Genomic DNA, 27,188 nt, shown 5'->3' with positions numbered 1-27,188 from the left:
GTCCCTTATTATAGATAAAGTCGTATGCTGAATGCAAATTAATTAACAGTCATCTATATAATATACCAAGCCCATTTCCACCCTCAAGTCTTTATCAGCAGCTATTAATAGAACTACATCAGATCTTGAAAACAGCCCAAATCTTAAATAATGCTAGAAGCTCCTTCAGAACATTGGGGCAGCTGTTGTTCGTTCAGTTAGATTGTTAATCTTCATTTTCACAACACTGTTTATCGCCATATGTTAACGCTTTTCTATTTTGCTACGGTAAAAGTCTTAGCTCACCACAATAAAGCCATTGCATATAAATGTGACCAAGGACTAGGTTGAGCAGACAGGTAAAAAATGTGCCCTGCTGTGCAGCCTGGGGAAACTAATACAAAGTTAGAGGAATTGTGAGCTTGAGTGCATCTGCATGTTGTTGATGCCCTAAACCCTTGCTCATCTTAACATGGTTGACGAAGGGCTAACCTGACCCACAACACCCACCCACCCCACTCAGACATGAAAACAAAGATCACCACCGCCAATCACAAATGAACAACCACACCCTGGGCCAGGGGTCTGCAACCCGCGGCTCCGGAGCCGCATGTGGCTCTTTTACATCTTTGCTGCGGCTCCGGGGCGGATACTAGCGAGGGGAGGAGGCGCATTGTGCGCCCGACACTCCTCACTGTGGCGGGCGCTGTACTGGCTGTGACGTCGCATGGGGGCGGTCCGTGCGTTAGTCACGCACCGTCCCGACGTTACCTTCCCACCCGCTGTCAGATCGCGGCTCCGGAGATATATTTGTTTTAAATGTTGCAATGGTTTTGCGGCTCCCAGTTGTTGTTTTTTCTTCGGAAACGGGTCCAAGTGGCTCTTTTTGTCTTAAAGGTTGCAGACCCCTGCCCTGGGCCAACCTCTCTCACCACCAAAGGAACACAAGTGAATAGCAAAGAACTGTACAAGCGACGCTGACACAAAACCCCACATATATTAAGTATAATAGAAACATCGCCACCCGACCCCACCTCCACTCACCTCCCCCCACCTATTCCCCCTTTTCTTCCTAATGTCTCAACAAATGAAACTGATCTGTAAAAAATGTTACTTAGAAAAAAGAGAGAGAGACATTGCACATACTTTTGTAAACCAAGAAAATCTTTAATAAAAATACATTTTTTTAAAAAAACAACAGCAACAGTCAGCACAGTAGTCACTTAGGCAGGATTTAGCAACAGTTAAAGTGAGACCAAAGTGTGATGCATTTGTGTGTATTTAAACGGCCATGAAATAATTCCATGCTTGACTTCTCTTTTCTACTGAATGCCTATGTCTCCATAATAAAAAAGGCTTTAAGAAGGAAAAAAAAAAAAAAGGAAAAAAGCCATGGTTGACTGAGACAAACCAGCTTTGTAAACTATGGTTTGACCATGGCTCTTGTTATTTTGTGTTTGTACACTGTGATGGTAGAACGAGACTGTGCGTGCTGATAGATTTCCTGAATTCTTGTTGGGTAGACATCACAGAAACCTAGTGCAGTTCCTCGTGCTTGAAGATCTGTATAGAATGGTGGTACCTCTGTAAATAAAATCTGTATTCAAAGCTGGGCAGTTCAGAACTACTTCCATTTCAAACTCTGCTTTTAAATCTTGAGATACACCATTTCCAATACAGTGGTACCTCTGGTTACGAACTTAATTTGTTCCAGAGGTCCATTCATAACCTGAAACCATTCTTAACCTGAGGTACCACTTTAGCTAATGGGGCCTCCTGCTGCTGCTGCTGCACCACCAGTGTATGATTTCTGTTCTCATCCTGGGGCAAAGTTCTTAACCCGAGGTACTACTTCTGGGTTAGCGGAGTCTGCAACTTGAAGTGTTTGTAACCCTAGGTGTTTATAACCCGAGGTACCACTGTATTCAAGTTGCAAAAGATGTCTGAGGATGGAAACTGAGGCAGACTGTTCTGACGTGCAACACATGCTTGCCTCTGTGAGGGGAGTTTTAAAGAGTTTTGATGTCTGAACAGGAACTCATCTGCCAGGTAAGATACCTGGGGCCATGCATCCCATTATTGCCCCCGACACCCCAGGCTCCATCCTAATTGTGTGGACTGTTCTGCTGGTGTTCAAGCTGTTGGCATCTGTTTGTCACGGGAGACAATGGAGGTGTGCACATTTGAAGGTGAAGTCAACAGTGCCTGCTGTGGCTATAGAGACCGATACAGGAGAGACATGTTTTGTTGCAGCTGGGGAAGTGAAGGCATCTGGTTGGGTTGCTGCAGATGTACCACGGCATTTCCTCTCTTCCCAGTGGCCATTCCTCCTCTGGTTTCTGCTGTCAATGTATGAACTGACTGTTTCTCCAAATGCAGATAAAAACACCCTCCAGACTTTCCCTGCTCATCCAAGTAGGTCAGAGGAAAAGTAGTTGGGGGGCTGGTAGACCTGGGGACCTTGAGGGCAGGGGACATTGCCCTTTAGCACCTGCATGGCTATAAACTTCTTGTTCAGACATTCTGCATCTTGACCCTGATTTGAATTGCAGAGAGAAAGGGGCTCAGCTGGGGAAGCCATTGAGAAAATAAAAGCATACATTTTAAAGAGCACAGTTGGCCCTTGAATTCAGAATGTTTTTTTATTCAAAATTGAGCGCTTGAGCCTTGAACTTCTGACCTTTTAAAAAGGAAAGCTACCTGCTATTTTTCCAAACGGCTTCATAGCTCAATTGCCATTGTAATTGAGCAACATTCAGCCCTTTCAATCTATATGCAGCAGCAGGGGCTGTTTTTTAAAGGTAATGCTCCACAATGTGCTAAGAAATCAGTTGTTTTTTAAAAATGGAATACATATTTTGAATATTCCAAAGTCTTCTCTTTTTTTGGCCAGTAGTGATGTGCATTGTTGCTTAGCTATGTAAGACTCAGGGACTGGATGACAAACTGTTTTTCACTGAAGCCCCCCTGCTCACTTTAAGGGTTGTAATCTCAAAAAATAAAAACACAAATCAAGGTGTTGCTGGAAATCAGGCATGTTGCTTTATTTTAATAAGGGATGAAATCTGAATTTTACTGAGCTGTCTTGGTTCACCACTTGGTTCACCACTTGTCTGGGGTGTATGAATCCATTTATTGGTAGTGCTTAACCATTTCCAGTTGGATATGTATTTTCATATACAGTAAGGTTACCATAGTTTTTTTCCAATGAATCCGGGGACACTTTTCAACTTCAGTAGGAATGATAGGATTTTGTCAGGGGACTGATTTGTAAATCCAGGGACTGTCCCTGGGAAACGGGGACGTCTGGTAACCTGAATGTAAGGCATAAAACTGTGAAATGTTTGGTTCTCCCAGGAACATGCATACCTTACGGTCTGCAAACAACAACACTCTGAAGATCCCGGGCCCCGGGGAAATTAGACTGGCCTCAACCAGAGCCAGGGCCTTTTTGGCCGTGGCCCCAGCCTGGTGGAACACTCTCCCACAAGAGACTAGGGCCCTGCGGGATTTGACATCTTTCCCCAGGGCCTGCAAGACGGAGCTGTTCTGCCTGGCCTTTGGCCCTGACCTATTTTAATAATAATAATAATAATAATAATAATAATAATAATAATAATAATAATAATAATTTATTATTTGTACCCCGCCCATCTGGCTGGGTTTCCCCAGCCACTCTGGGCGGCTTCCATAGAAACCAAAGATACAGTAAAATATCACAGATTAAAAACTTCCCTGAACAGGGCTGCCTTAAGATGTCTTCTGAATGTCAGGTAGTTATTTATCGCTTTGACATCTGATGGGAGGGTGTTCCACAGGGCGGGCGCCACTACCGAGAAGGCCCTCTGCCTGGTTCCCTGTAGCTTTGCTTCTCGCAATGAGGGAACCGCCAGAAGGCCCTCGGAGCTGGACCTCAGTGTCCAGGCAGAACGATGGGGGTGGAGACGCTCCTTCAGGTATACTGGACCGAGGCCGTTTAGGGCTTTAAAGGTCAACACCAACACTTGGAATTGTGCTCGGAAACGTACAGGGAGCCAATGTAGGTCTTTCAAGACCGGTGTTATGTGGTCTTGGCGGCCGCCCCCAGTCACCAGTCTAGCTGCCGCATTCTGGATTAGCTGTAGTTTCCGAGTCACCTTCAAAGGTAGCCCCACGTAGAGCGCATTGCAGTAGTCCAAGCGGGAGATAACTAGAGCATGCACCACTCCTTTGTATAAGAACATGAAGAAGGCCTCCCAGCCTCTTCACAGGTCCTTATATGATCAGTGAAAACAGTTGGTCCTGGCAAGTATTAACCGCTCTCAGTCTTAACCTCATAACTGCCATTTGTCCAGATTTTTCATTTATCTGAATTTTAAGATGTATTTTAATTACCGTATTTTTTGCTCTATAAGACTCACTTTTTCCCTCCTAAAAAGTAAGGGGAAATGTGTGTGCGTCTTATGGAGCGAATGCAGGCTGCGCAGCTATCCCAGAAGCCAGAACAGCAAGAGGGATTGCTGCTTTCACTGCGCAGCGATCCCTCTTGCTGTTCTGGCTTCTGAGATTCAGAATATTTTTTTTCTTGTTTTCCTCCTCCAAAAACTAGGTGCGTCTTGTGGTCTGGTGCGTCTTATAGAGCGAAAAATGCAGTAATTGATGCCTGTTTTTATGTATACTGTGTTATTTGTATGATGTTAGCTGCTCTGAGCCTGGCTTTGGCTGGGGAGGGCGGGGTACAAATAAAATTTATTATTATTATATGGGGGTATTTTTAGACCTTTTTTAAGTTTTTGCGTGTGCATGATTTTGGTGACTGGCAGTAGTTTTTAATCTGTTAAAAAATCCAGGTCAAGTTGACTTAGTCTTTACACATACTCTGTCCCAATGAGAACATCCAAGAATTCCCCTGTTCCCCAAAAGGATTATTGAAAATGGGCATTTTTTTTGTCCAGTATAGTGGCAGGGAACTGTTGAGCAATGGACAGTACATTAGGATTAGTAGGCAGTTCTCAAGAAATGAAGAATCAGTGGGACTTTGTTCATGATTTGTTCTATCACATGTTTGTGTTTAGTAGCAAGGAATACCGTATTTTTCGCCCTATAGGACGCACTTTTTCCCCTCCAAAAATGAAGGGGAAATGTGTGTGCGTCCTATGCGGCAAATGCAGGCTTTCGCTGAAGCCTGGAGAGCGAGAGGGGTCGGTGCGCACCGACCCCTCTCGCTCTCCAGGCTTCAGGAAGCTCTGCGCAACCCTCGGGAGACCGGCTCCGAGGGTTGTGCAGAGCTGCCTGCAGTCCCGGGATCAGCGCAGCTCTGCGCGGCCATCGGGAGCGGGGCACGAAGTCCCGCCCCGCTTCGGATGGCCACGCAGAGCTGCCTGCAGTCCCGGGATCAGCGCAGCTCTGCGCGGCCACCGGGAGCCGGGCGCGAAGTCCCACCCCGCTCCGGATGTCCGCGCAGAGCTGCCTGCAGTCCCGGGATCAGCGCAGCTCCGCGCGGCCACCGGGAGCCGGGCGCGAAGCCCCGCCCCGCTCCCGATGGCCGCGCAGAGCTGCCTGCAGTCCCGGGATCAGCGCAGCTCTGCGCGGCCATCGGGAGCGGGGCGCGAAGTCCCGCATCGCTTCGGATGGCCACGCAGAGCTGCCTGCAGTCCCGGGATCAGCGCAGCTCTGCGCGGCCACCGGGAGCCGGGCGCGAAGCCCCGCCCCGCCCCCGATGGCCGCGCAGAGCTGCCTGCAGTCCCGGGATCAGCGCAACTCCGCGCGGCCATCGGGAGCCGGGCGCGAAGTCCCACCCCGCTCCGGATGGCCGCGCAGAGCTGCCTGCAGTCCCCGGCTCAGCGCAGCTCTGCGAGGCCACTGGGAGCCGGGCGCGAAGCCCCGCCCCGCTCCCGATGGCCGTGCAGAGCTGCCTGCAGTCCCGGGATCAGCGCAGCTCTGCGCGGCCACCGGGAGCCGGGCGCGAAGTCCCGCCCCGCTCTGGATGGCCCCGCAGAGCTGCCTGCAGTCCCGGGATCAGCGCACTTCTCCCCATCGCCAGCCCCACAAGCTCGGGGGACAGCGGGGAGGCAGAGCGTGCCTTCCCGCTGTTCCCCAACCTGGTTCTTCCAGCCCCACACCTGGGGGGGAAATAAAATTTTTTTTTCTTTATTTCCCCCCCCAAAAACTAGGTGCGTCCTATGGGCCGGAGCGTCCTATGGGGCGCAAAATACGGTATTTATTGAAAGGAAAATATCTTAGATCTTTGGGGAGTTCTGGCTGGTCGTTGAAAAGAGAGTTGAAAGCAAAAAGTCATTAAGGCAGCAATCCTATATACACTTAGTCTGAGAGTAGCTCTCATTGAATTCAGTGGGACTTGCTCCTGAGTAGACATGTATAGGATCTGTGTTTGCATCTTTTTCACGACTTTTCTTGCAAGAAGTTGCAGTTGGCTGTCTGTCGTTAGTGTTCAGTAAATTGGAGTTGACTGTCCTTGGGGAAAGAATAGTGTGTTAGAGCAGGACATCCAGATAATTTTTAGCTATAGGTGCTTTACCTGGTTGGGAAGAAAGCATGGGACATATTCCCAGAGGTAGATGGTGAAGTGAGCTTTCTGTCTGATAGCACATCCGCCACTGATGTTTGCTTGGCAACATGGATTCTCATTGTAAATTCTGAGTTTGTCTCTCTCTTCTGGAGTAATCTGAGTCACAAAAAGCCAATAGGAAGCTTCCAGTGAGTTATTAGAAATTTGGATGAACAGATTACAATAACTGAAAAATCATGACATGAAATTAACATAAAATCGATTATTAAACCAATATTGTGCATGAAATAAATCCTAAAATAATGATCAGAACAAAATAACTATACCCAGATAACTAAGGAACGTAACTTTTAACTATTTAGATTAATGGTAGGTTTCATTTGTGGGTGAGCAAATATTTTTCTAAACTTAGGCACCAGATAGGTTGGAGCATTCCTAAAGTTTGTGGAAATGCAAATGCTACTTGATAGGCCTGTTTGGGGGTGCCAGTTCATTTTGAATACTTATTCAATAGTTGTGCACTTATTATCCTGATACATTTTACTTAAATAACACCCCCACACAAGTGATAGCCAGTTTATGCTCCCATCCTCCCTCTGTGGGAAGTGGTAACTCTAGGATGGTGTTAGGATCAAGACCAATTGGTTACCACCCTGCTTATAAGTACATTGGCTGAAAGCTAAAGAACACATTCCTTGTTCAAAGCAGTTGAGCTCTTCTGGTGTAAAAATCAGTTTTGAAATGTGAGGGATGAACTTCAAAATTGATCACCTTTCCCCTCACAGCGCGACAAATTTTCCTGCAAAATTATAGCACTCCAAGGTTTTTTCCCCTGAAAGGCGTCAACCCCCCTAGGAAGCTCTGAATTGCCTACTTCAGTTGAAAACTTTATTTTGAAATGTTTCGTGCTGCGAGAGCCTTTGTGGAGCTGCATTAAGCAAACAGTGATTTCTCCTGAGCACAGCAGCAAAACACAGTTGTTTGCGGAGAAAGCTTAAAAAAACGAAAACAAGGGTGATTAAGAGGCTCTTAAGAGTTTTCCAAAAGAGTGTGCTGCCTTTCAGGATGCTGGTCATTCGCCTTAACTCATTCCATTAGATTTCCTCCAACAACCACTATGGTCATGCATGTGGACAATTAGACACAGCAATGATGAATACACAAGGGGTTATCTTTAAGACCCTCATTTATAGTTACCAAAAAGGTTAATGCTTTGGCTATGTTGAAATGTCTTCCGAAGGTGGAATTTCGTTTGAAACAGAATACTAAATCTGTATGCAAAGCAGCTGAGTTGACTAGGCTCCCCTTAAGTTTTGATCAATTGTATTGCATGTGGGAATACAGTTTAGGAATGTCAAAAGTAGGTTCTAATCTATGTTGATTTTTTACATATTGACTGCGATGTGATAAGCTCACAAACCTTAATTATTGGTGATGCTTTTCTTGCTTGGTGCATGGGGTATAACCATAGAACTTGTATGCACCATTGTCGTTTTCCTGGATAGGAACCAGTAATGAGTATCACCGTGTTTTTAGGATCTGAGAGCTGATGTTCTGAAAAGGGGAACTGCGCAGATGGGAACACGTGGCACAGAAATGCCTTCCCCCAATACCGGGATTAGAGCATCTTCCTTAAAAGCAAACGTAAATGCAATTGCAACTTGCCTGTTTAGGAAAAACATTAAGGGTGAACATAATAAAGTGCATGGGATTATGGTGGCTCTTATTAAGAGTTAATGGGGAAAAAAACCCCTCTCCCAATTCATATTATTAGAACTCACAGTTGCTGAACAAACTTCATTGGTAGTAAGTTGAAGACAGAAAATTGGAGGTGATTATTCTTGCGAGGGGTGGGTTGTGGGGGTGGCTTTTAAAAGGATGAGGCAAATTTATGAAATATCTAGGTCTTCTGGAAGCTGTTAGCTAGGATAGTTAATGAAACTCCAGGTTGGTGCCCAGTAAATGGCTGTCATCTTCATAACCTGATAGTGAATTTTCCAGAGACGTAGGACTGGCCTGTTTTGAAACCAGAATGCAAGGCCAGGCGGATAGAGATAGATAGATAGTTTTCACATTTTTGTATATCTTTATTACATTAACCATTTCACACATCCAAAAAAATAAAAGGTTCCTTAGAACAATTGGATTTCCCTCCCTCCCTGGGTCCTTTCTATAATGCAAAGTTATTATCCAGTTACTATTTTTTTCCATTTGAAAAAACCCATATGATAAGAATTTCACATTACAAGGATCTTCACATTCCTGCCAGTGATTTTAGATGTTTACAGTGGTCCTTTAAGTAATGTAAAAATTTATTCCAGTCTTTTTCAAATACCTGATCTTCCTGGTTTAAGATCTTCCCTGTCAATTTCACCATCTCCGCATAGTCTATCAGTTTCGTCTACTATTCGTCTTTCGATGGTACTTCTTGTTTCCAATTCTGGGCTAGCAATACTGTACTCTCGCTGCTGTTGTTGCATACATAGTCATTTATCTTCTCTAGGTATCTCTTCACCTACTATACCTAACAGAAAGGCCTCTGGTTTTAGTACAAATGTATTTCTAAACATTTTATTTAATTCATTATAAATCATCTCCCAGAAAGCCTTTACTTTATTGCAAGACCACTACATATGGTAAAAAGTACGTTCTTTCTCCTTGCACTTCCAACATAGTTTTGAACTTATTTTATGCATCTTTACAATTTTACTCGGTGTAAGGTACCAACGATACATCATTTTCATATAATTTTCTTTCAGCAAACAACATGCAGTAAATTTAATTTCTTCTCTCCTCTCAAGATTTCATTTGAATATTATACCCAAAATCCCTAGCCCAATGTATCATTACAGCTATAACTTCTTCATCCTTTGTATGCTAGTCTAACAGTAATTTATACATTTTCAATAATACTTTCACATTATTGTCCAACAGGTCTATTTCAAACCTTGATCTTATTGTATCAAAACCATTTCTTTTATCTGTCTTAAAAATATCATTTACCTGGTGGTATTGTAACCAATTCGTCATAAATTCTTTTACATCTTCAATTTTAACTGGTCTTCTGCCTCAATTAACAAATCCATATAGGTGGCCCAATTCCCTGTCATATTTAACTTTTTCACTGATATCGTTTCCAAGGGTGAGAGCCACCAAGGTGTTTTTCATTCCAATAATTTTTTATATTTATTCCATATCTCGTCTATTGACTTTCTTATTATGTGATTCAGGAATCCTTTATGTGCTTTTACTTTATCATACCATAAATACGCATGCCACCCAAATCTATTATGACCTTCCAGGTCTAGTAAATCAGTATTTTTCAACAATATCCAAATATTTTTAATCTGAGCCAGCATGTGAACTGCTGTGCCAGATGATCTGGCAGAGTTACATTTTGCATTAGGAGAGCATCACCTTGCAAACTTATTTATTTAATAAACTTTATATATTGCTTGATTTACAATAGCAGATTATGAAAGATCAATCAAGAAAAATTCACAACCCTACTTTAAAGCATTATAAAAGTTAAAATATTAAAACAAATTAAAATTTCCTCAACTTTCTAAGCATCTGAGTAGGGTGGTCTAGAGAGGAATGTTTTTTAGCAGGCACAGTGAAGGCACCTGCTTGGTCTCAAATGGCAGGGAGTTCCAACTGTATGTGCTGCCTCACTAAGTGATCCACGTCCTTACAAACGTGGAGCGGGTATTGTGTGGGTAGCTTGTTGTATTCGGTAGCTTTCTGTTACTAGGATTGTATAGTGCAACCATTGCTCAAAGGCTATGCACATGTGTGCAGAAAACATTCTGTGGGCTGTAGTGCCATTAAATTAGGAACAAAACCGCAGTTCTCTGGGATGGCAACGTAACTAGGTTCTGAATAGGCAGGACCTTACAGACCAGATTCCGCAGTCTGAATTATACCTAGACGTGAGAGCCAAAGGAGATTGCAAATCATAGGGGCACATCGATGCTGAGGATGTTACTATGGCAATAGCTTGGAAGCTTATATCAGGTACCGACTGCTATTTTCTCTTGTGTTATGTATTATGATGTAGTTAAACCAGATAAGGGTGAAATAAGACGTTGCAACAGTCATGGAGGACTCCTGATGTTGCTGGGTCGTGTCTCCTTGCCTCCGACCATGGGCCATGCTGCCTGCGGCTGGTGGAAGGGCTATAGCTCGCCCACCTTGTTGCAGCAGATGGTTTCACTCTCAGTTGGTTTAAGGTTGGGCTCATTGTGCTCAAATCTGAGGTGATAACAGCTGAACATTTGCCAGATTAAAGAATGCCGCAAGGAAGCTTCTCTGCATATCTGCAGTGTGAATTCACTGTGCTGGCTTTAATGTATTATCCAGCAGGCAGAATTTACAACTCCTTTAGAGTTGGCTGCTCATCCATGCTATTTAAACGGCAAAAATAACTCTCTTGGGGGAATTAATTTAGTATGTATTATCTTTCTAAAATTGTTAATCAGACTTGCTCTCAGAAGGCCCTTTCTGTTAAATTTGCTGCTTCAGGTTTTGTAAGCCTAGGCCGTTAGACTTGAATACAAGCGGTGTGTGTGTGTGTGTGTGTGCGTGCGTGTTGTAATAATTGTGCTTAGTAACATGTGGCTATGCAACACAGCCCCACCACCCTTTGCAATGTCCCTTTTGTACTCACTTGTGTAGGAAGTAATGTTTTTTTTCTAATACTGGAAGTTGAATTTGTTTTTTTCTTATGCTTTATAAGTGAATCTTCACATGGGGTGTATTAAGAGTCTATTGCAACTGATCGTTAGAGATCACTGATGTTCTTAAATAGTTTAACTACAAGAAATGGTGAAACATCCATTTAGTGTTTCATGAAACATGAAACGAGAATTTCAAGCCTCTGGTTTTCTTGTTCCAAAAGTAACTTGTGTCTGTCGTAGCAAAAGAGCAGGGAGACTGCTGTTACTATCTGCACTTACTTGGAATTAAGTGAACAAAGTGAGACTTATTGCTGAGTAAACATACATAGGATTAAGCTGTAATTGTTTCTAAAGCCTAATGAATCTCGTGAATAAAACTGGTATTGTGACCCACATGCTGGATTGAAAGTCAGGAAGTGTCCCAAGTTTTGAAACATTCCCCCAGATGTTTATGCACAAATAGGTTTATTAGATTCACATACATGAATCTTTTTAAAAAAGCTGGGTTAGAAGATAATTCTTTTTATTAACACTACTTTTAAGCAGAGGGACGTGGGTGGCACTGTGGTCTAAACCAAGCCTAGGGCTTGCCAATCAGGAGGTTGGCTGTTCGAATCCCCACAATGGGGTGAGCTCCCGTTGCTCGGTCCCTTTTCCTGCCAACCTAGCAGTTCGAAAGCACATCAGAGTGCAAGTAGATAAATAGGTACCACTCCGGCAGAAAGGTAAACGGCATTTCCGTGCGCTGCTCTGGTTCTCCAGAAGCGGCTTAGTCATGCTGGCCACATGACCCGGACGCTGTCTGCGGACAAACGCCGGCTCCCTCGGCCTATAGAGCGAGATGAGCGCGCAACCCCAGAGTCGTCTGCAATCAGGGTTACTTTACCTTTTACTTTTAAGCAATTTTCCTGCTTTGCATCCCCTTTCTTGAGCAGCAAGAATTTCAATTTTTCCCAGTCTCTGTGCCCTCAGAGAAGGGTGCTTTCATATCCCTGGTGGATTTTGCAGTTGTTACTCATCCTTTGAGATGGAGTGAGCTATAAATGTGAATAAAGACTCAAAGTGAAAGGGGCGATATGGAGGAAGTGGCAGACCATTTCTCAAGACTAGGCCCACTTGTAAAAATCCCAGTGTGCTAAAAGTCAGTGTGAGTGCTAGTCATGATTGCTGCGTCCTTCTTCTGGGATGAGAGGCAGCATCCCTCAGAGTATTGCCAGGGGGTGGCTATTGTAATGCCCTTCTTGTGAGCTTCCCATAGGTATCTGCCTACTGTAAGAGCTGAATGCTTCCCTCATTCACCAGGGCTGCTCTTACCTTCTTTAAAGGCAGTTGTCTTTAAGTGTTTCAGACCCAGAACCCACTTTTGTCCAGTGTTAGAAACAGATATATAAACTAGGCGCCAAATGGCTCCTTAAACCAAGGTTGTCGCCTCCAAAGCGGAATGCCTAGCTGCCATTTTGGGCAAGACTTCTCTAAAGTCTTATTTTTCAAACCTTGGACTGACTGTGATTGAGTCTCAATTAAACATCTGGTTAGTTCACATGACAGCCTCGATTTGAGTTAAGAGATTTGAGAACTTAAAGAAGAAAAGTCACTTGATCCAGGGACAATCCACATACAGGTATTTATGGGCCTATTCTGACCTCTTTTTCTTAATGGTGACTGCTCCTGCTCAGGCTGCACAGAAAAAGCAATTTGATTCCAGAAATTCATTCTGATTGTGCAGATAAAATATAACCGATAGGATTCTCCAGGATGGGGTATTAGTTTGTGAAAACAGTCCTGAGCCAACGATCCCCAGATGATGATGTCAGGAGCCATCCTGGCGCCCAGGCATCTTCACTTGGTCACAAGTGGTCAAACGCCAGGTGTAACATGCGCCTGGTGCCTGGCTAATTTCGAACAGTGCTTTTGTCCAAGCATGTGTTTTGGTATCCACTTCTTAGTGTTCCCCCCCCTCACCGTATGTCTTGCATGGTGACAGTACTGTTAGGTCTGGCTGTAATCAAGTAATTGGTCACATGTTAACTCAGCTGCGGGTGCCTATTCAGACAAATCTGACAGCTTGTCTACTACAGGTGGTCTTGGGATTTATAGTTAAAGATGTTTTTGATGGAACCCTGATCCCAGGCCTTGCATACTAACATATGGGCAGCTAACAGAGGAAATATCTCAAAATAGCCTTGGGTCATGTGTATCCTTGGCAACACATCCACTCAGAGGCAAACTACACACTCCCTGCATGCACACTGTAAACTTTTATTTACAGACAGAAGAATATTATAACAAAAATAAAATTCGGGGAAGTATACAGGTAAACTGCCCCTCCAGCTCAAAACCTGACACTCTAAAAAATTATATGTTAACAACGCTTGCCTATAACAGCTCAGGTATTGAATTAAATCTCCCAGAGCCTTGTAGGCAAATTGAGAACTGATGCATTTCCTATTAATGACTTGCACCAGGGATGTTCCCAACCCTTTCAGCTTATGACTTAATTACTGCAGCGCAGCAGGATATCCCGGCCCTCACAAAAAGCTGCAGTGTGCTTGATATTACCGTACTTTTCTGAAGGAATACACAATGTACTGACTATCATTAAGTCCCAGAGCTTGTACTTTAATGGTGTAATTTATTTTGGTTTTAAAAACTGCTCCTGGCATCTACATTTTTAATTTTTGCCAAACTTTGGGATGATGTGTAATGCATTCTTCTGCAGTTGCCTAAGCCTCATCCAAAATCACAAATGCTGCATATCTTGGTTAGCTGTCAGAATGACACATGCTTAATATGTCAGACTTTTTACCTTCTCCAATCTTTTAAAATTTAAACTAAGCAGAACTGTGGCTATTGGTTTTGAAAATGAGGTCCATGTTTACCAAAAGGGGGGGAAAGACACCTAAATTCTTAGCTCTGTAAAGACCCCCAAGCTGATGTAATTGTCTTTATGCCTAACTGGGGAGGAGTGTATGTTGCTCAGACACATGCCTCCTTTTTTTTACTCTGATTCCCGCAGAGGAAGCCAGCAGGGTGTGAACACAATTCTATTCTCGTCTGTATTCATAAGAGAAATGCGGAGGAGAGTGAGAGACGGGGATGTGGATGGTAACTCTTTATATCATCCCTACCCCTCCACACTCCTGATGGTATGGATTCTTTATGGTGGAAAGGAAGGGAGAAAAGATGACTGTTGTGTGAATATTAGAACTCAAACAAGTTGATTCAAGGTCTGAGAAAAGACTCAGTTCTAGTTTATATGCCATCCTAAATGCATAAAAGGTAAAGGTAAAGGTACCCCTGCCCGTACGGGCCAGTCTTGCCAGACTCTAGGGTTGTGCGCCCATCTCACTCAAGAGGCCGGGGGCCAGTGCTGTCCGCAGACACTTCCGGGTCACGTGGCCAGCGTGACAAAGCTGCATCTGGCGAGCCAGCGCAGCACACGGAAACGCCGTTTACCTTCCCGCTGGTAAGCGGTCCCTATTTATCTACTTGCACCCGGGGGTGCTTTCGAACTGCTAGGTTGGCAGGCGCTGGGACCGAGCAACGGGAGCGCACCCCACCGCGGGGATTCAAACCGCCGACCATGTGATCGGCAGGTCCTAGGCACTGAGGTTTTACCCACAGTGCCACCCGCGTCCCCCTAAATGCATAGGAGGAAGGAATCCCGGAAGGTTCTCCCCCACCAGTGGCAGCATCAAAAAACAAAACAAAAAATGGAGGGGGTGGGAGCAGACAGAAGCTTTCCCCCACATTTTAGACTTGAAAGTGAAAGAATGGTGTATTTCACATCATTGCCCCCATCCTAAACATATTTTCTCTGAAGTAAGTTCTGTTGATTTTGACAGCTTTAACTTGCAAGTAAGCATGCTTAGGACTGCAGCCTTATTTTCACTTCCAGTTTATGATTTGGTAACAACTTGCATGTGAAGAGTGCTTTTCCCTTGAGCAATGGCAGTGGGGACAAGGAGGAGGAAAGGAGTGGGCAGGGGGAGTGAGTTACTTCTTAGGGAGAGTAGCTTCCTTAGTCCTGTTGTGGTCCCACTGATCTAAGGCGCCAGAGAGGCTGGTCATCTCAGCACCATGGAGAGCTCCCAATGAGTCACTTTGTCCAACAAGAGTAGGGCGTGAACTAAGATCCCAACCTCCAGTCCACCTCTCCCTTGCCCCTACAAAAAAATGTGGAGAATTGGTGTCTCTTAAAGGGCCATCCTATGGCCTTGTGCTCCATTGCATCTGACCTGATGCACTTTACACTGTGGGACTGGAGAGGCAGTGTGAAAGGTGTTTGGATCCTCAGGTTCAGGAGAAGGTGCCTTTGTGCAGACCCTGGTGCTGTGAGCTCTGGCTCAGTGGGCTCCCACTCTCTTGCATCAGGCTTGGAGATAGGACTTGTAGTCTGGTTCCTTAGATGGTAACACTACCACCTCTGATTCACTGCCCTGGTGGTCATTGCTGGACTCTGGAATCATGACAGCCCTCCTTTGGAGTTCATGAGTTCATAGTGCTTTGCCAGGTATCTGGCATGTGTGAACAAGCACATATATTGTGTTATAGCAACATGGTGGATTACAAAGCCCTTGATGGAGTCAGGCAGGTAGTGGTTGACCTATCAGGTCTGGTAAGTAGGTCTGGATTGTATGACCAAGACTAAGGCTTTGGAAAAATGATTCTATGTATGATTTTATTGGTGCCCCTCCCTTTGTGCCCCGCAGTCTTCAAAGTCTGGAGCCTCTGGTAGTTGTGCTTGGTTCATTATTTCCCAAGCTATCTTTCAGTTACTCCTTGGCCTTTATGCCATTACAGTGAGAAAGTCCTAGCATCTCATAAATTGATATCTGAACTGAAGTTCGTGATTCTTACTTTTAAATTACAAGTCCTACAGCAGGGACATCTAAATATCTTATATTTCACACTCACTATTCTTTTCTTTCAACCTTCCATCTTTATGACTAGAAACTTGTTTTTAATGGAATATTGCCCCAGTTCTAAGTGGAGCTTGTATGTTGTCCAGTTTTGACTACGGTAAAGGTACCCCTGACCATTAGGTCCAGTTGCGGACGACACTACGGTTGTGGTGCTCATCTCGCTCTATAGGCTGAGGGAGCCGGCGTTTTTCCGCAGACAGCTTCTGGGTCATGTGGCCAGCATGACTAAGCCGCTTCTGGTGAACCAGAGCAGCGCACGGAAACGCCGTTTACCTTCCCGCTGGAGCGGTACCTATTTATCTACTTGCACTTTGAGGTGCTTTCGAGCTGCTAGGTGGGCAGGAGCTGGGACCAAGCAACGGGAGCTCACCCTGTCACGGGGATTCGAACCGCCGACCTTTGATCGGCAAGCCCAAGGCTCTGTGGTTTAGACCGCAGTGCCACCCGCGTCCCTTGACTAGGGTACTGGCCCTTAAAAATCCTGCCCACAGTATCAGTTGGTTTGCATGGCAGTGTAACTATATGAAGCTATTTTAGATCATGAAGGCATAGGTCGTGAAAGGATGAGTCCCATATATTCCAAATCAGAAGTGCTTTATATATATAATGAGTTGAATGCATTTTTCTCTCCAAGTGATGTTGCTGCATTGTCTAGTGCTGTTCTATTTTGCCTTCCTCCTGACATCCTGGTTGCTATAGTGCAATGATCTATTTGTGAACATACAAAGGATCATTGCCATAATTAAAGGGGAAATGTTTTCTGGTCATAACTTCATGGGTAATGCTTCTTGAAAGGTGATGGACTAGAATATCTAACAGGTTATTTTGGTTCTCCAAAACTCTGGAATGCAATGCTCAATCTTTTTTTCAGCCTTTCTCTAGCAATATAGTTCAGATAATTTCTATGTGTTTTGTTTTTTTTTAAAAAAAAAACCTATCTAGTGCATGGCTGCTGTTCACAGTACATTTTAGTGCTTCAGCCATCTTTTGAGCAGATTGTCTACTTGCATGCTGTGCAATATAGTACTGAATAATTTCAAACTTTTAGTGTGTGAATATGTGTAATCTTTCGGAAACATACACACCTTTTGTGTACCTGCCAAATGATGCAAATAGATGTATTTGTGTTTAATCTGTTTTAAACAGTACTCTCTCTTCTTTCTCTTCCTCCAGCTGTGAATGAAACAGAGACACTCTGCAGCATTTAGTGCTCAGTTTCACCAGCTTTGAAGAACAGTGACAACTAAAAATGCCGCCTCCCGCAGATATCGTGAAAGTGGCTATAGAATGGCCTGGCGCCTTCCCCAAGTTGACGGAAATTGATCAAGTAAGTGGCTGATTCTGGTATTTCTACATATCCACGAAATTTTACATAGGCAGTTTTTAATACTCATTTTGCCTTCCAGATAACCATGTATATAAGATTATGGAACTACCACCTCCTTTTCCCCTAAACTGAACATTTGCTGCATTTGGGGTGTCTTCTTCAGCCATTGGTTGAACTAAGTTGTAATTTTCTATAGACTGATTATACAATTTCATGAATTCTTCATAAAGGAAGAGTGGATTAGAATTTGTATAGATAATATAAAAAAATTCCTTCCAGTAGTACCTTAGAGACCAACTAAGGTTGTTATTGCTATGAGTTTTCATGTGCGTGCACACTTCTTCAGATACCAATAACAAACTTAGATGGTCTCTAAGGTGCTATTGGAAGGAATTTTTTTATTTCGTTTCAACTACGGCAGACCAACACGGCTACCTACTTGTAACTAGAACTATGGATACTATGTCGGAGTTAAAAGTATTGCTTTCCTTGTTGGCTGTGTGACTTAAGACATCTAGTTGGTACTTAGCATAACGAATTTCAGAATGCCCTTTAACTGTTAAACTGAAGTACTCTGAGGGGCTGGACTAGACTTGCCCTTCCAAGCCGGTTCTTGGGTTCTTCTGGACAGAAGGGTCTACAAAAGGCTTTCTAATGCATTTGTGCTCCTGTGTTTTCCTCAGTTCTGACTATCTGGCTAAACCTGGAGTGCAGCCTATGCCTCAGCCTTGATATGACTGCTTGATGCAGAGAAATCTGTCCAATTCAAAACAGTGCTTCATTGTCGTTGTGCAACCTCACTTTTGCTGCAGTTATAGCCCTTGTGGCGGAGATAGCTCTGTTCTACTTGCTGTTTCATGCAAGTAGAAATCCCCCACTGCCGCTCCTTTCTGGCCTAGGGAAATAACCTTAGAATGAGTGTGGTGACACTACTAAAATGATCCAGGCCTCTTTGCAAAGCCAGAATCCAAGGCTCTTCACTTCAGGCACAGCAAGAACAAACAGTCCACTTCCTGAAATCGCTGAAATTTCACACCAACAAAAAGTCGGAGCACTTTATCTCATCTTTTCTCCAATCTCCCCACACCTTGGTGTTCTAGTATAGGTAAGGCAGGAAAGGTGTTCATGCAGCCACTCCACATGAGCCTGGATTTGTTTGTCCTCCCTCCCTCCCCCCCCCCCCCTGGCTTGCCTCTAGCAGAACATTTGAACTGTTTGTTGCGTGCAGTTTTTTTTGGTAGTGCAATTCAACTCACTTTAGGAAGCTTTGCAGTGGCATTTGTTACTGTCTTTTTTGCTTATGACAAATCATGAACTGTGCACAGGATGCATTCTAGGCTTGAGAATAAAGTAGGCATGTGGAATTGGACTGTAGCCTACAGTTTTCCAGTTTTCTGAACAAAATCAGAAGTAGCCTCTTCAATGTTTGGAACGTATACGGTTGGTTAAAGTTGCTATCTTGGCCACTGATTCCCAGAACATGTATCCTGGCACCCTAGTATATCCCAAGAGGAGCTGAAATGTGCTTTGAAAATCAACCCAGCATGCTGCAGACATCTGCCACACTTTGCCCCAGGGTATTTGTAGCATCGGTTTCCCCTTTTGCCTGCCATTATATGGATAATGATATTTACATGCAGGAGGGAAAAGGGATTTGTTGGGATTTCTGATACAGCCTGCAGTATATCATGAATCTTAGAAGCGTTTCCATTGCCCAGAGAGTGTGATTCTCTTAATGAGCATTGACCAGCGAGCAAAGGGGAGGAGAGGATGCCAAAAGTTAATGTCATTATCTTCACATATTAGATAGACACCTACACATTCTTATGGAAGTTGATTAAGAACATGATAAATATATGTACTTTTTGTAAGAAACCACAAAGTGTGCCTTCTGTTTTAATCCGGCCTCCTCTGTCTCTTCCCCCAACCCATGTCCTAGTTATCAAAAGTCTGGAAAACATACATCTGGGTGAAACTATGGAATTATACAAATGGAATTCTTTTGTGGCTTTGGAGCATAAACTCGCCATAGAATGTGATGGAGTTGCCTAGACAACACTATTCAGTGCAGCCAAAATAAGGATGTTGGAGTTCTTTTGAGCTCCTTTCGCCACGCCAGGTCATTAATGTCAATGGAAATGGATGCAATGATGTCCTTAAGGTGATTGTATGGCAGCAGCCCTCCCCCACCCTCATTTTTTAGCATTGTGTTGCTGCACTTACAAAATTCCTCTTAATGCTCTTGTTCGTGCTGCTATTACTCGTACTGGTGCATCTCAGAACTAATTTACATTTATATTAATACAATTAAAAATCTGAATAAAAGGCATGTACTTATTAATCTCCCCTTCTAAAGCTGCTGCTGTTACCAGAAGCCTTCAGGAAGGGCAATGGTAGTTTCTTACCACCCCTTTGAGACAAACTGTGCATTATAGGGACCCGTCTAGGACTTTATGCAAAGCCCTTCCTTGAGTGTTGGCTTCCTGAGCCTAGTCACTAGTTCAAAAGACCTGCACTTGCTTGTATCAGTTTGCTTTGAATGTGGAGAGTCCTGGAGAGTCATGCGGCTTGCTGTCCAAGCAATTCTCTTCTTAATAGTTTACTGTGTACAGTGGTACCTCGGGTTACATATGCTTCAGGTTACATACACTTCAGGTAACAGACTCCGCTAACCCAGAAATTGTACCTCAGGTTAAGAACTTTGCTTCAGGATGAGAAATTGTGCTCCGGTGGCGCGGCGGCAGCAGCAGGAGGCCCCATTAGCTAAAGTGGTGCTTCAGGTTAAGAACAGTTTCATGTTAAGTACGGACCTCCAGAACGAATTAAGTACTTAACCCGAGGTACCACTGTACAGACATTTGCCTTTACAAATCTGGCTACTACTGTAGGTGCTGTTATTAGATTGCATTCTGAGTAAAAGAACTACTGGAGGAAATATGTAGTTTCTTAATTATTTTATTTATTCGTTACGTATCTCACCCTTTCTTCAAGAAGCTCAGAACGGTGTACATGTGAGCTATTTGTATCCTCACAACAATCCTGTAAAGTTACACTGGCTAGCCCCTGAGTTACATGGTTGCCGTGGGTTTCTGCGTTTTACAGTGGTACTTCTGGATGCGAACGGAATCCATTCCGGAGCCCTGTTCGCATCCTGAGTAGAACGTAAGACGTGACTGTACATCTGCGCGTGCGCGGGTCGCATTTTGCTGCTTCCGCACATGTGTGTGATGTCATTTTGAGCGTCTGCGGATGTGCGAGCGGCGAAACCCAGAAGTAACATGCTCCATTACTTACGGGTCGCCGTGGAGTGTAACTTGAAAGTACTCAACTTAAAGCACATTTAACCCGAGGTATGACTGTAGGACGCGGGTGGTGCTGTGGGTAAAACCTCAGTGCCTAGGACTTGCCGATTGCATGGTCGGCGGTTCGAATCCCCGCGGCGGGGTGCGCTCCCGTCGTTCGGTCCCAGCGCCTGCCCACCTAGCAGTTCGAAAGCACCCCTAAGTGCAAGTAGATAAATAGGGACCGCTTACCAGCGGGAAGGTAAACGGCGTTCCGTGTGCTGCGCTGGCTCGCCAGATGCAGCTTGTCACGCTGGCCACGTGACCCGGAAGTGTCTGCGGACAGCGCTGGCTCCCGGCCTATAGAGTGAGATGAGCGCACAACCCTAGAGTCTGGCAAGACTGGCCCGTACGGGCAGGGGTACCTTTACCTTTACCGTATGACTGTATTAGGCCAGACCACTGGCCCATCTAGCCCAGTATTGTCCACTCTAGGTATTCAGGCAGAGAGAGGTCTTTCCCATCACCTGCTACTGAAGATTACTGGATTAAACTGATACCTGATGCAAGCATTGCATGTGCTCCACCTCTGAGCTTATAGTCCTTCCTCAAGGGAGCAAGGATTCAAATTGGGGTACCCCTGATCCAAGCTCAGCACTTACAGCTATTCATCTGTGCCTTTTATTCTCCACATGTTTAGGGACATTTTGGAGGTAAAAATTGACAATATAACTAGAGCTTCGTATGATTTCAATTAATTGCAAATTAACTTATTTACATTTTGGCAAGTAGAACATCTGTATTGCTTATACTTCAATCGTTAACTCCAGGAATATATTCATCCTACAGAAACAAACAGTGAGCAAAGTTTTAGAAATGTGTCTTTTAATAAATTATTGAAAGTTCTCCCATGTTGAAGAACATGCTGAATTACGTCTCTAGTACCTCACACAGCAGCTCAGAAAAAGTAATCTTCAGCTTCATGCTGCTGCTGTTGTTGTTGTTGTTGTTTAGTCGTTTAGTCGTGTCCGACTCTTCGTGACCCCATGGACCAGAGCACACCAGGCACTCCTGTCCTCCACTGCCTCCACTACCTCCCGCAGTTTGGTCAAACTCATGCTGGTAACCTCGAAAACACTATCCAACCATCTCGTCCTCTGTCGCCCCCTTCTCCTTGTGCTTCATGCTGTGCCTCTTACTAAATAAGGAGTTCATTGCACACCAGAGGTGTTAGAGTTGATAGCAAAAATGGTTGTATCCTGCCTAACCATGGCTATCATAGGAAGATTATGCTCCCTGGATGTTTTAGCAGCGATGCATTTTTGATGCCCCAAAGTATGGTTTGGATTTAACTCGCCCCAAGTTTCTGTGTTATATTAGGCGAAGGTACATGATTAGCATTGGATCAGAGCTCTGCATCCCCTCAGTTCTAAAGCCAGTCTAAGTTCTAAGACCTGCAACAAACTCATAAACTCGCCTCTGAAGCATTTTAACTGGCTCTCAGTGGCGCTGCCGAATTGAAATCAAGAAGTGGTCGGTGGGGGGAAATACTCAGTTTCACTTGTAAGAAAAACAAACAGTGAGTCTCCGTGTGTATTTCATATCAGTTGAGATTTCATGCGCAATTTGCAAAGGGGGAAAGGGTCACTGGCAGTCTGCCTCTTGAGGGTGGCTTTCAGGAAGCACATTGATTTATCAGCCCCTCCTTCCACCGGATTACTCCTCCACTCTCTGATCGGTGACCGCAAACCATCCAAGCTATTACATGCACTTCTTTTCTGAAGCCCTTGCTACTACCCCATGGCAACTTCATTGTAGGCCTTGGTTCAGATTGGGGACACCCGCCCCCAGTTTAACCTCGCCCTAACCATAACAGTGGTGAATTCAGAAACAAAGTAAGTGATTTGATGTTGTTGTTTAGTCGTTTAGTCGTGTCCAACTCTTCGTGACCCCCTGGACCAGAGCACGCCAGGCACTCCTGTCTCCCACTGCCTCCTGCAGTTTGGTCAGACTCATGCTGGTAGCTTCGAGAACACTGTCCAACCATCTCGTCCTCTGTCATCCCCTTCTTCTTGTGCCATCAATCTTTCCCAACATCAGGGTCTTTTCCAGGGAGTCTTCTCTTCTCATGAGGTGGCCAAAGTATTGGAGCCTCAGCTTCACGATCTGTCCTTCGAGTGAGCACTTAGGGCTGATTTCCTTAAGAATGGATACGTTTGATCTTCTTGCAGTCCATGGGACTCTCAAGAGTCTCCTCCAGCACCATAATTCAAAAGCATCAATTCTTCGGCGATCGGCCTTCTTTATGGTCCAGCTCTCACTTCCATACATCACTACTGGGAAAACCATGGCTTTCACTATACGGACCTTTGTTGGCAAGGTGATGTCTCTGCTTTTTAAGATGCTGTCTAGGTTTGCCATCGCCTTTCTCCCAAGAAGCAGGCGTCTTTTAATTTCGTGACTGCTGTCACCATCTGCAATGATCATGGAGCCCAAGAAAGTAAAATCTCTCACTGCCTCCATTTCTTCCCCTTCTATTTGCCAGGAGGTGATGGGACCAGTGGCCATGATCTTCGTTTTTTTGATGTTGAGCTTCAGACCATATTTTGCGCTCTCCTCTTTCACCCTCATTAAAAGGTTCTTTAATTCCTCCTCACTTTCTGCCATCAAGGTTGTGTCATCTGCATATCTGACACAAAGTGATTTGATAGCGCATCCTAAAATTGCTTTCTATAACTCTATTTATAGAGGCCTGCATGGTTAGTGATGACCTGCCTAGCCAACGGAGCAGCCCATGTGGGTGTTTGAGAAACTTGTTGGCATTGCTGTGTGCCTGGGATTGCTAAATGCAGCGTCTGTGTTTCAAGAAATTAGCATATCTGGACATGTATATATTTTGTTATTCAATCTTGGGTGACTTTGGAGTGCAAGAAGAGATCTGTATGTCACAGTGCATAATCAAAAGGGGGAAGAGAAGATGAGAGGTGAGTTGAGTGCTCTGCCGTGTGCAGTCAGAAGTGACTAGTCCAGTGGAAAGTCTGGGCACATTAAATGTTGTAAACAAGCCCATCAGATGCAGGCTGGACCAGTACCTGGGTGGGAGACCACTGAGAGCTTCATGTACCATATTTTTTGCTCTATAAGACTCACTTTTTCGCTCCTAAAAAGTAAGGGGAAATGCGTGTGTGTCTTACGGAGTGAATGCAGGCTGCGCAGCTATCCCAGAAGCCAGAACACCAAGAGGGATTGCTGCTTTCACTGCGCAGCGATCCCTCTTGCTGTTCTGGCTTCTGAGATTCAGAATATTTTTTTTCTTGTTTCCCTCCTCCAAAAACTAGGTGCGCCTTGTGGTCTGGTGCGAAAAATACGGTAATCTGTTCTGAGCTTTCCAAAGGAAGACAGCGTATACATTTTGTACAAAAAATATTACATGGTTGAAATGCAATCAGTACGCGGAAGTCAGAAGTACTGGCAACAAGACAGAGCATTCCCAGACTCTTGCTACCAAGGAGAGCAGTGCTGCATCTAGTTAGCAGAATTCCTATGTTTGCCTTGTCCTTACCTTTCTCTGCTGAAGCTTTGAAGTGAGTGCATGCATGCAAGTGCCCACATTTAACCCCTTGCAAACAATTGTTCTAATTGTTTATAATACCATATAAACTTGGAAAGAAATACAAAATTAAATGCAGCAGCGTAGGAAACATTGGATTGGAGGAACTCACCTCATCTCTATTTTACAGATAAAGGTAAAGGTAAAGGTACCCCTGCCCGTATGTGCCAGTCTTGCCAGACTCTAGGGTTGTGGCGCTCATCTCACTCTATAGGCCGGGAGCCAGCGCTGTCCGCAGACACTTCCGGGTCACGTGGCCAGCGTGACAAAGCTGCATCTGGCGAGCCAGAGCCGCACACGGAAACACCATTTACCTTCCCGCTAGTAAGCGGTCCCTATTTATCTACTTGCACCCGGGGGTGCTTTTGAACTGCTAGGTTGGCAGGCGCTGGGACCGAGCAACGGGAGCGCACCCCGCCGCGGGGATTCGAACCGCCGACCATGCGATCAGCAAGTCCTAGGCGCTGAGGTTTTACCCACAGCGCCACCCGCGTCCCTGCTATTTTACAGATAATAATCTGTAATATTAGTATAACAGTGACTTCTTCACGGAGTTGTTGTGAGGATTAGTCAGAAGGAGATGGCATGTACTAGTAGTGCTACTGATCTTTTCAAATAGTAAAAGCAGTTTGTTGTCATGTACATATTTTTTTCTTCAAGCGTTAAAACTGGCATCCTATTAATGTTCACTGAATTCTTCTAAAAGACTTAACTTCCTCGATGTAATGACTTGCCACATAGACACACGTTGTTTCCCAGCAACACTTAACATTCTGCTTGCTTTATGCAAGTGCAATACCAGCCAGGGGAAATGAAGCTACCATTCCATTGTCAGAATGAAAGAAGAGAGGGAGCTATGGTTTATGCAGAAATGCTGGAGAAAAGCACTCCATCATCAGCCGGAGCTGAGAAGTTGGTTGTACATAACTCTCAAATCTAGCTAGCCTGGGATAGTAGTACCAGAAAGGATTGCTGGATTTTGCAAATTGCAGCAGTTGTGTTTAGGGACTCCATGACAATATGTGCTGGTTGTATCTCAGTTTGAGTGCAACCTGGTGGCACCTTGTCCCCCTAGACCTGTGATGGGGACCTCAGCACATGTTTCCTGGGCCTTAATACGCATCCAGTCCGCGAATTATAGCTTCAGATCAAGAAATGTGTTTCATTTAAGAAGTACTGATGCAGAATTGCTTTGTAAAATGCATTTGTTAGCAAAGTAAAAATAATAATAGTAATCATTGTTGAGCTGGCCGAGGGATTAACAAAATGAAAAATAACCACCCTTCCTTCTCCTTGACGCCAGGCAAATATTTACAATTGGGCAAGGGGAAAAAAACAGCATTTTGAGGAATGGGGATGTTGTGTTTGGAGAGAAGGAAAAACACACACAGAGAGAGGCCTTAATATTATCATTAAAAGGGCTGGTTGTTTGGCTTCCTTTTTCTATTAAATTGTACAGTTCTGAAATGTAGACTCTTATGTTTTTGTTACGTTTTAGAAAAAAGTTCCACATCAGGCAATAACAGAAACCAGTGCTCCGAAAAGACTCTGGATACACAGTTCTTTCCAGAGGGAGAGATAACAGCTTAGCCGGCTTACAAACCCAGTTGTCCCTTTCACAGACAGTGACTCTTTTGTTGGCTTGTTGGCGGGGGGTGGGGAGGATGTTGCATGTGTGGCACGTTGTAGTAATACTTGTGTTACACTTTTGATCTTTCTCGCTTGCCAAGGTCTGCTCTGTAGCCACGAGTTACGTAACTGATGGCACTCGCTGCAAGGAACGGGCGTGGAAGGCTTCCTGGAGCGCTCCAAAAGCATCTTGCTTACAGCTGTTAGTGTTTTAATGCCGGAGACAAATTGTGTGCTGTAAGAAAGAAAAAGGGGGAAAAAAGAAGCGTTTTAATAATAATAATAATAATAATAATAATAATAATAATAATAATAATAATAATAATAATTTTTTATTATTTGTACCCCGCCCATCTGGCTGGGTTTCCCCAGCCACTCTGGGCGGCTTCCAACAAAGATGAAAAATAAACTAAAATGTCACATATTAAAAACTTCCCTGAACAGGGCTGCCTTCAGATGTCTTCTGAATGTCAGGTAGTTGTTTATCGCTTTGACATCTGATGGGAGGGCGTTCCACAGGGCGGGCGCCACTACCGAGAAGGCCCTCTGCCTGGTTCCCTGTAACTTGGCCTCTCGCAGTGAGGGAACCACCAGAAGGCCCTCGGAACTGGACCTCAGTGTCCGGGCGGAACGATGGGGGAGGAGACGCTCCTTCAGATATACTGGACCGAGGCCGTTTAGGGCTTTAAAGGTCAGCACCAACACTTTGAATTGTGCTCGGAAACGTACTGGGAGCCAATGTAGGTCTTTCAAGACCGGTGTTATATGGTCTCGGCGGCCGCTCCCAGTCACCAGTCTAGCTGCTGCATTCTGGATTAGTTGTAGTTTCCGGGTCACCTTCAAAGGTAGCCCCACGTAGAGCGCATTGCAGTAGTCCAAGCGGGAGATAACCAGAGCTTGCACCACTCTGGCGAGATAGCCCGCGGGCAGATAGGGTCTCAGCCTACGTACCAGATGAAGCTGGTAAACAGCTGCCCTGGATATATGGGAAGTATGGCTCGTGAGCGGGAATGCAGAGGCAGCTTAGGGGGTGATCTCATTACTTTCTTGATTTTATGTTCTTGTTAACTTCCTAGGGCCCTTTTATTCCAGGGATCAAGTGTGCTAAGTTGCCTCTGAAATAGAAGAGCAAATTCTGAGTCCCTGAAAAGCCATGCCTTGCTTTTTCTAATTCTGTTTGTTCTTGGTATAAGCTTTCGTGTGCATGCACACTTCTTCAGATACACTGAAACAGAAGTCGACTTAAACAC

The 27,188-nt window shown here is 44.5% G+C and overlaps 1 protein-coding gene and 1 long non-coding RNA gene across 6 annotated transcripts in view; one reads left to right on the top strand and one right to left on the bottom strand.

Annotated features, from left to right (window-relative positions):
• ELMO1 (engulfment and cell motility 1) overlaps positions 1 to 27,188 on the top strand; it is a 318,949-nt gene that overhangs the window by 44,578 nt on the left and 247,183 nt on the right. For all 5 annotated transcript variants that reach the window (XM_077916521.1, XM_077916522.1, XM_077916518.1 and 2 more), the window contains exon 2: positions 17,265 to 17,418. In XM_077916521.1, the coding sequence (XP_077772647.1) occupies positions 17,341 to 17,418 (78 nt within the window). In that variant the 5' untranslated portion in view covers positions 17,265 to 17,340. The remainder of the gene's footprint in view (positions 1 to 17,264; positions 17,419 to 27,188) is intronic.
• LOC144324956 (uncharacterized) overlaps positions 25,910 to 27,188 on the bottom strand; it is a 29,857-nt gene continuing 28,578 nt past the window's right edge. Inside the window, exon 5 of the long non-coding RNA XR_013390267.1 lies at positions 25,910 to 26,173. This is a non-coding gene — a long non-coding RNA (uncharacterized LOC144324956). The remainder of the gene's footprint in view (positions 26,174 to 27,188) is intronic.

Source organism: Podarcis muralis, chromosome 12 (genome assembly GCF_964188315.1).
Source record: "Podarcis muralis chromosome 12, rPodMur119.hap1.1, whole genome shotgun sequence".
Classification (NCBI taxonomy): domain Eukaryota; kingdom Metazoa; phylum Chordata; class Lepidosauria; order Squamata; family Lacertidae; genus Podarcis; species Podarcis muralis.
Note: the sequence above shows the minus strand (reverse complement) of the source record. Positions and strands in the feature narration are given on the sequence as shown.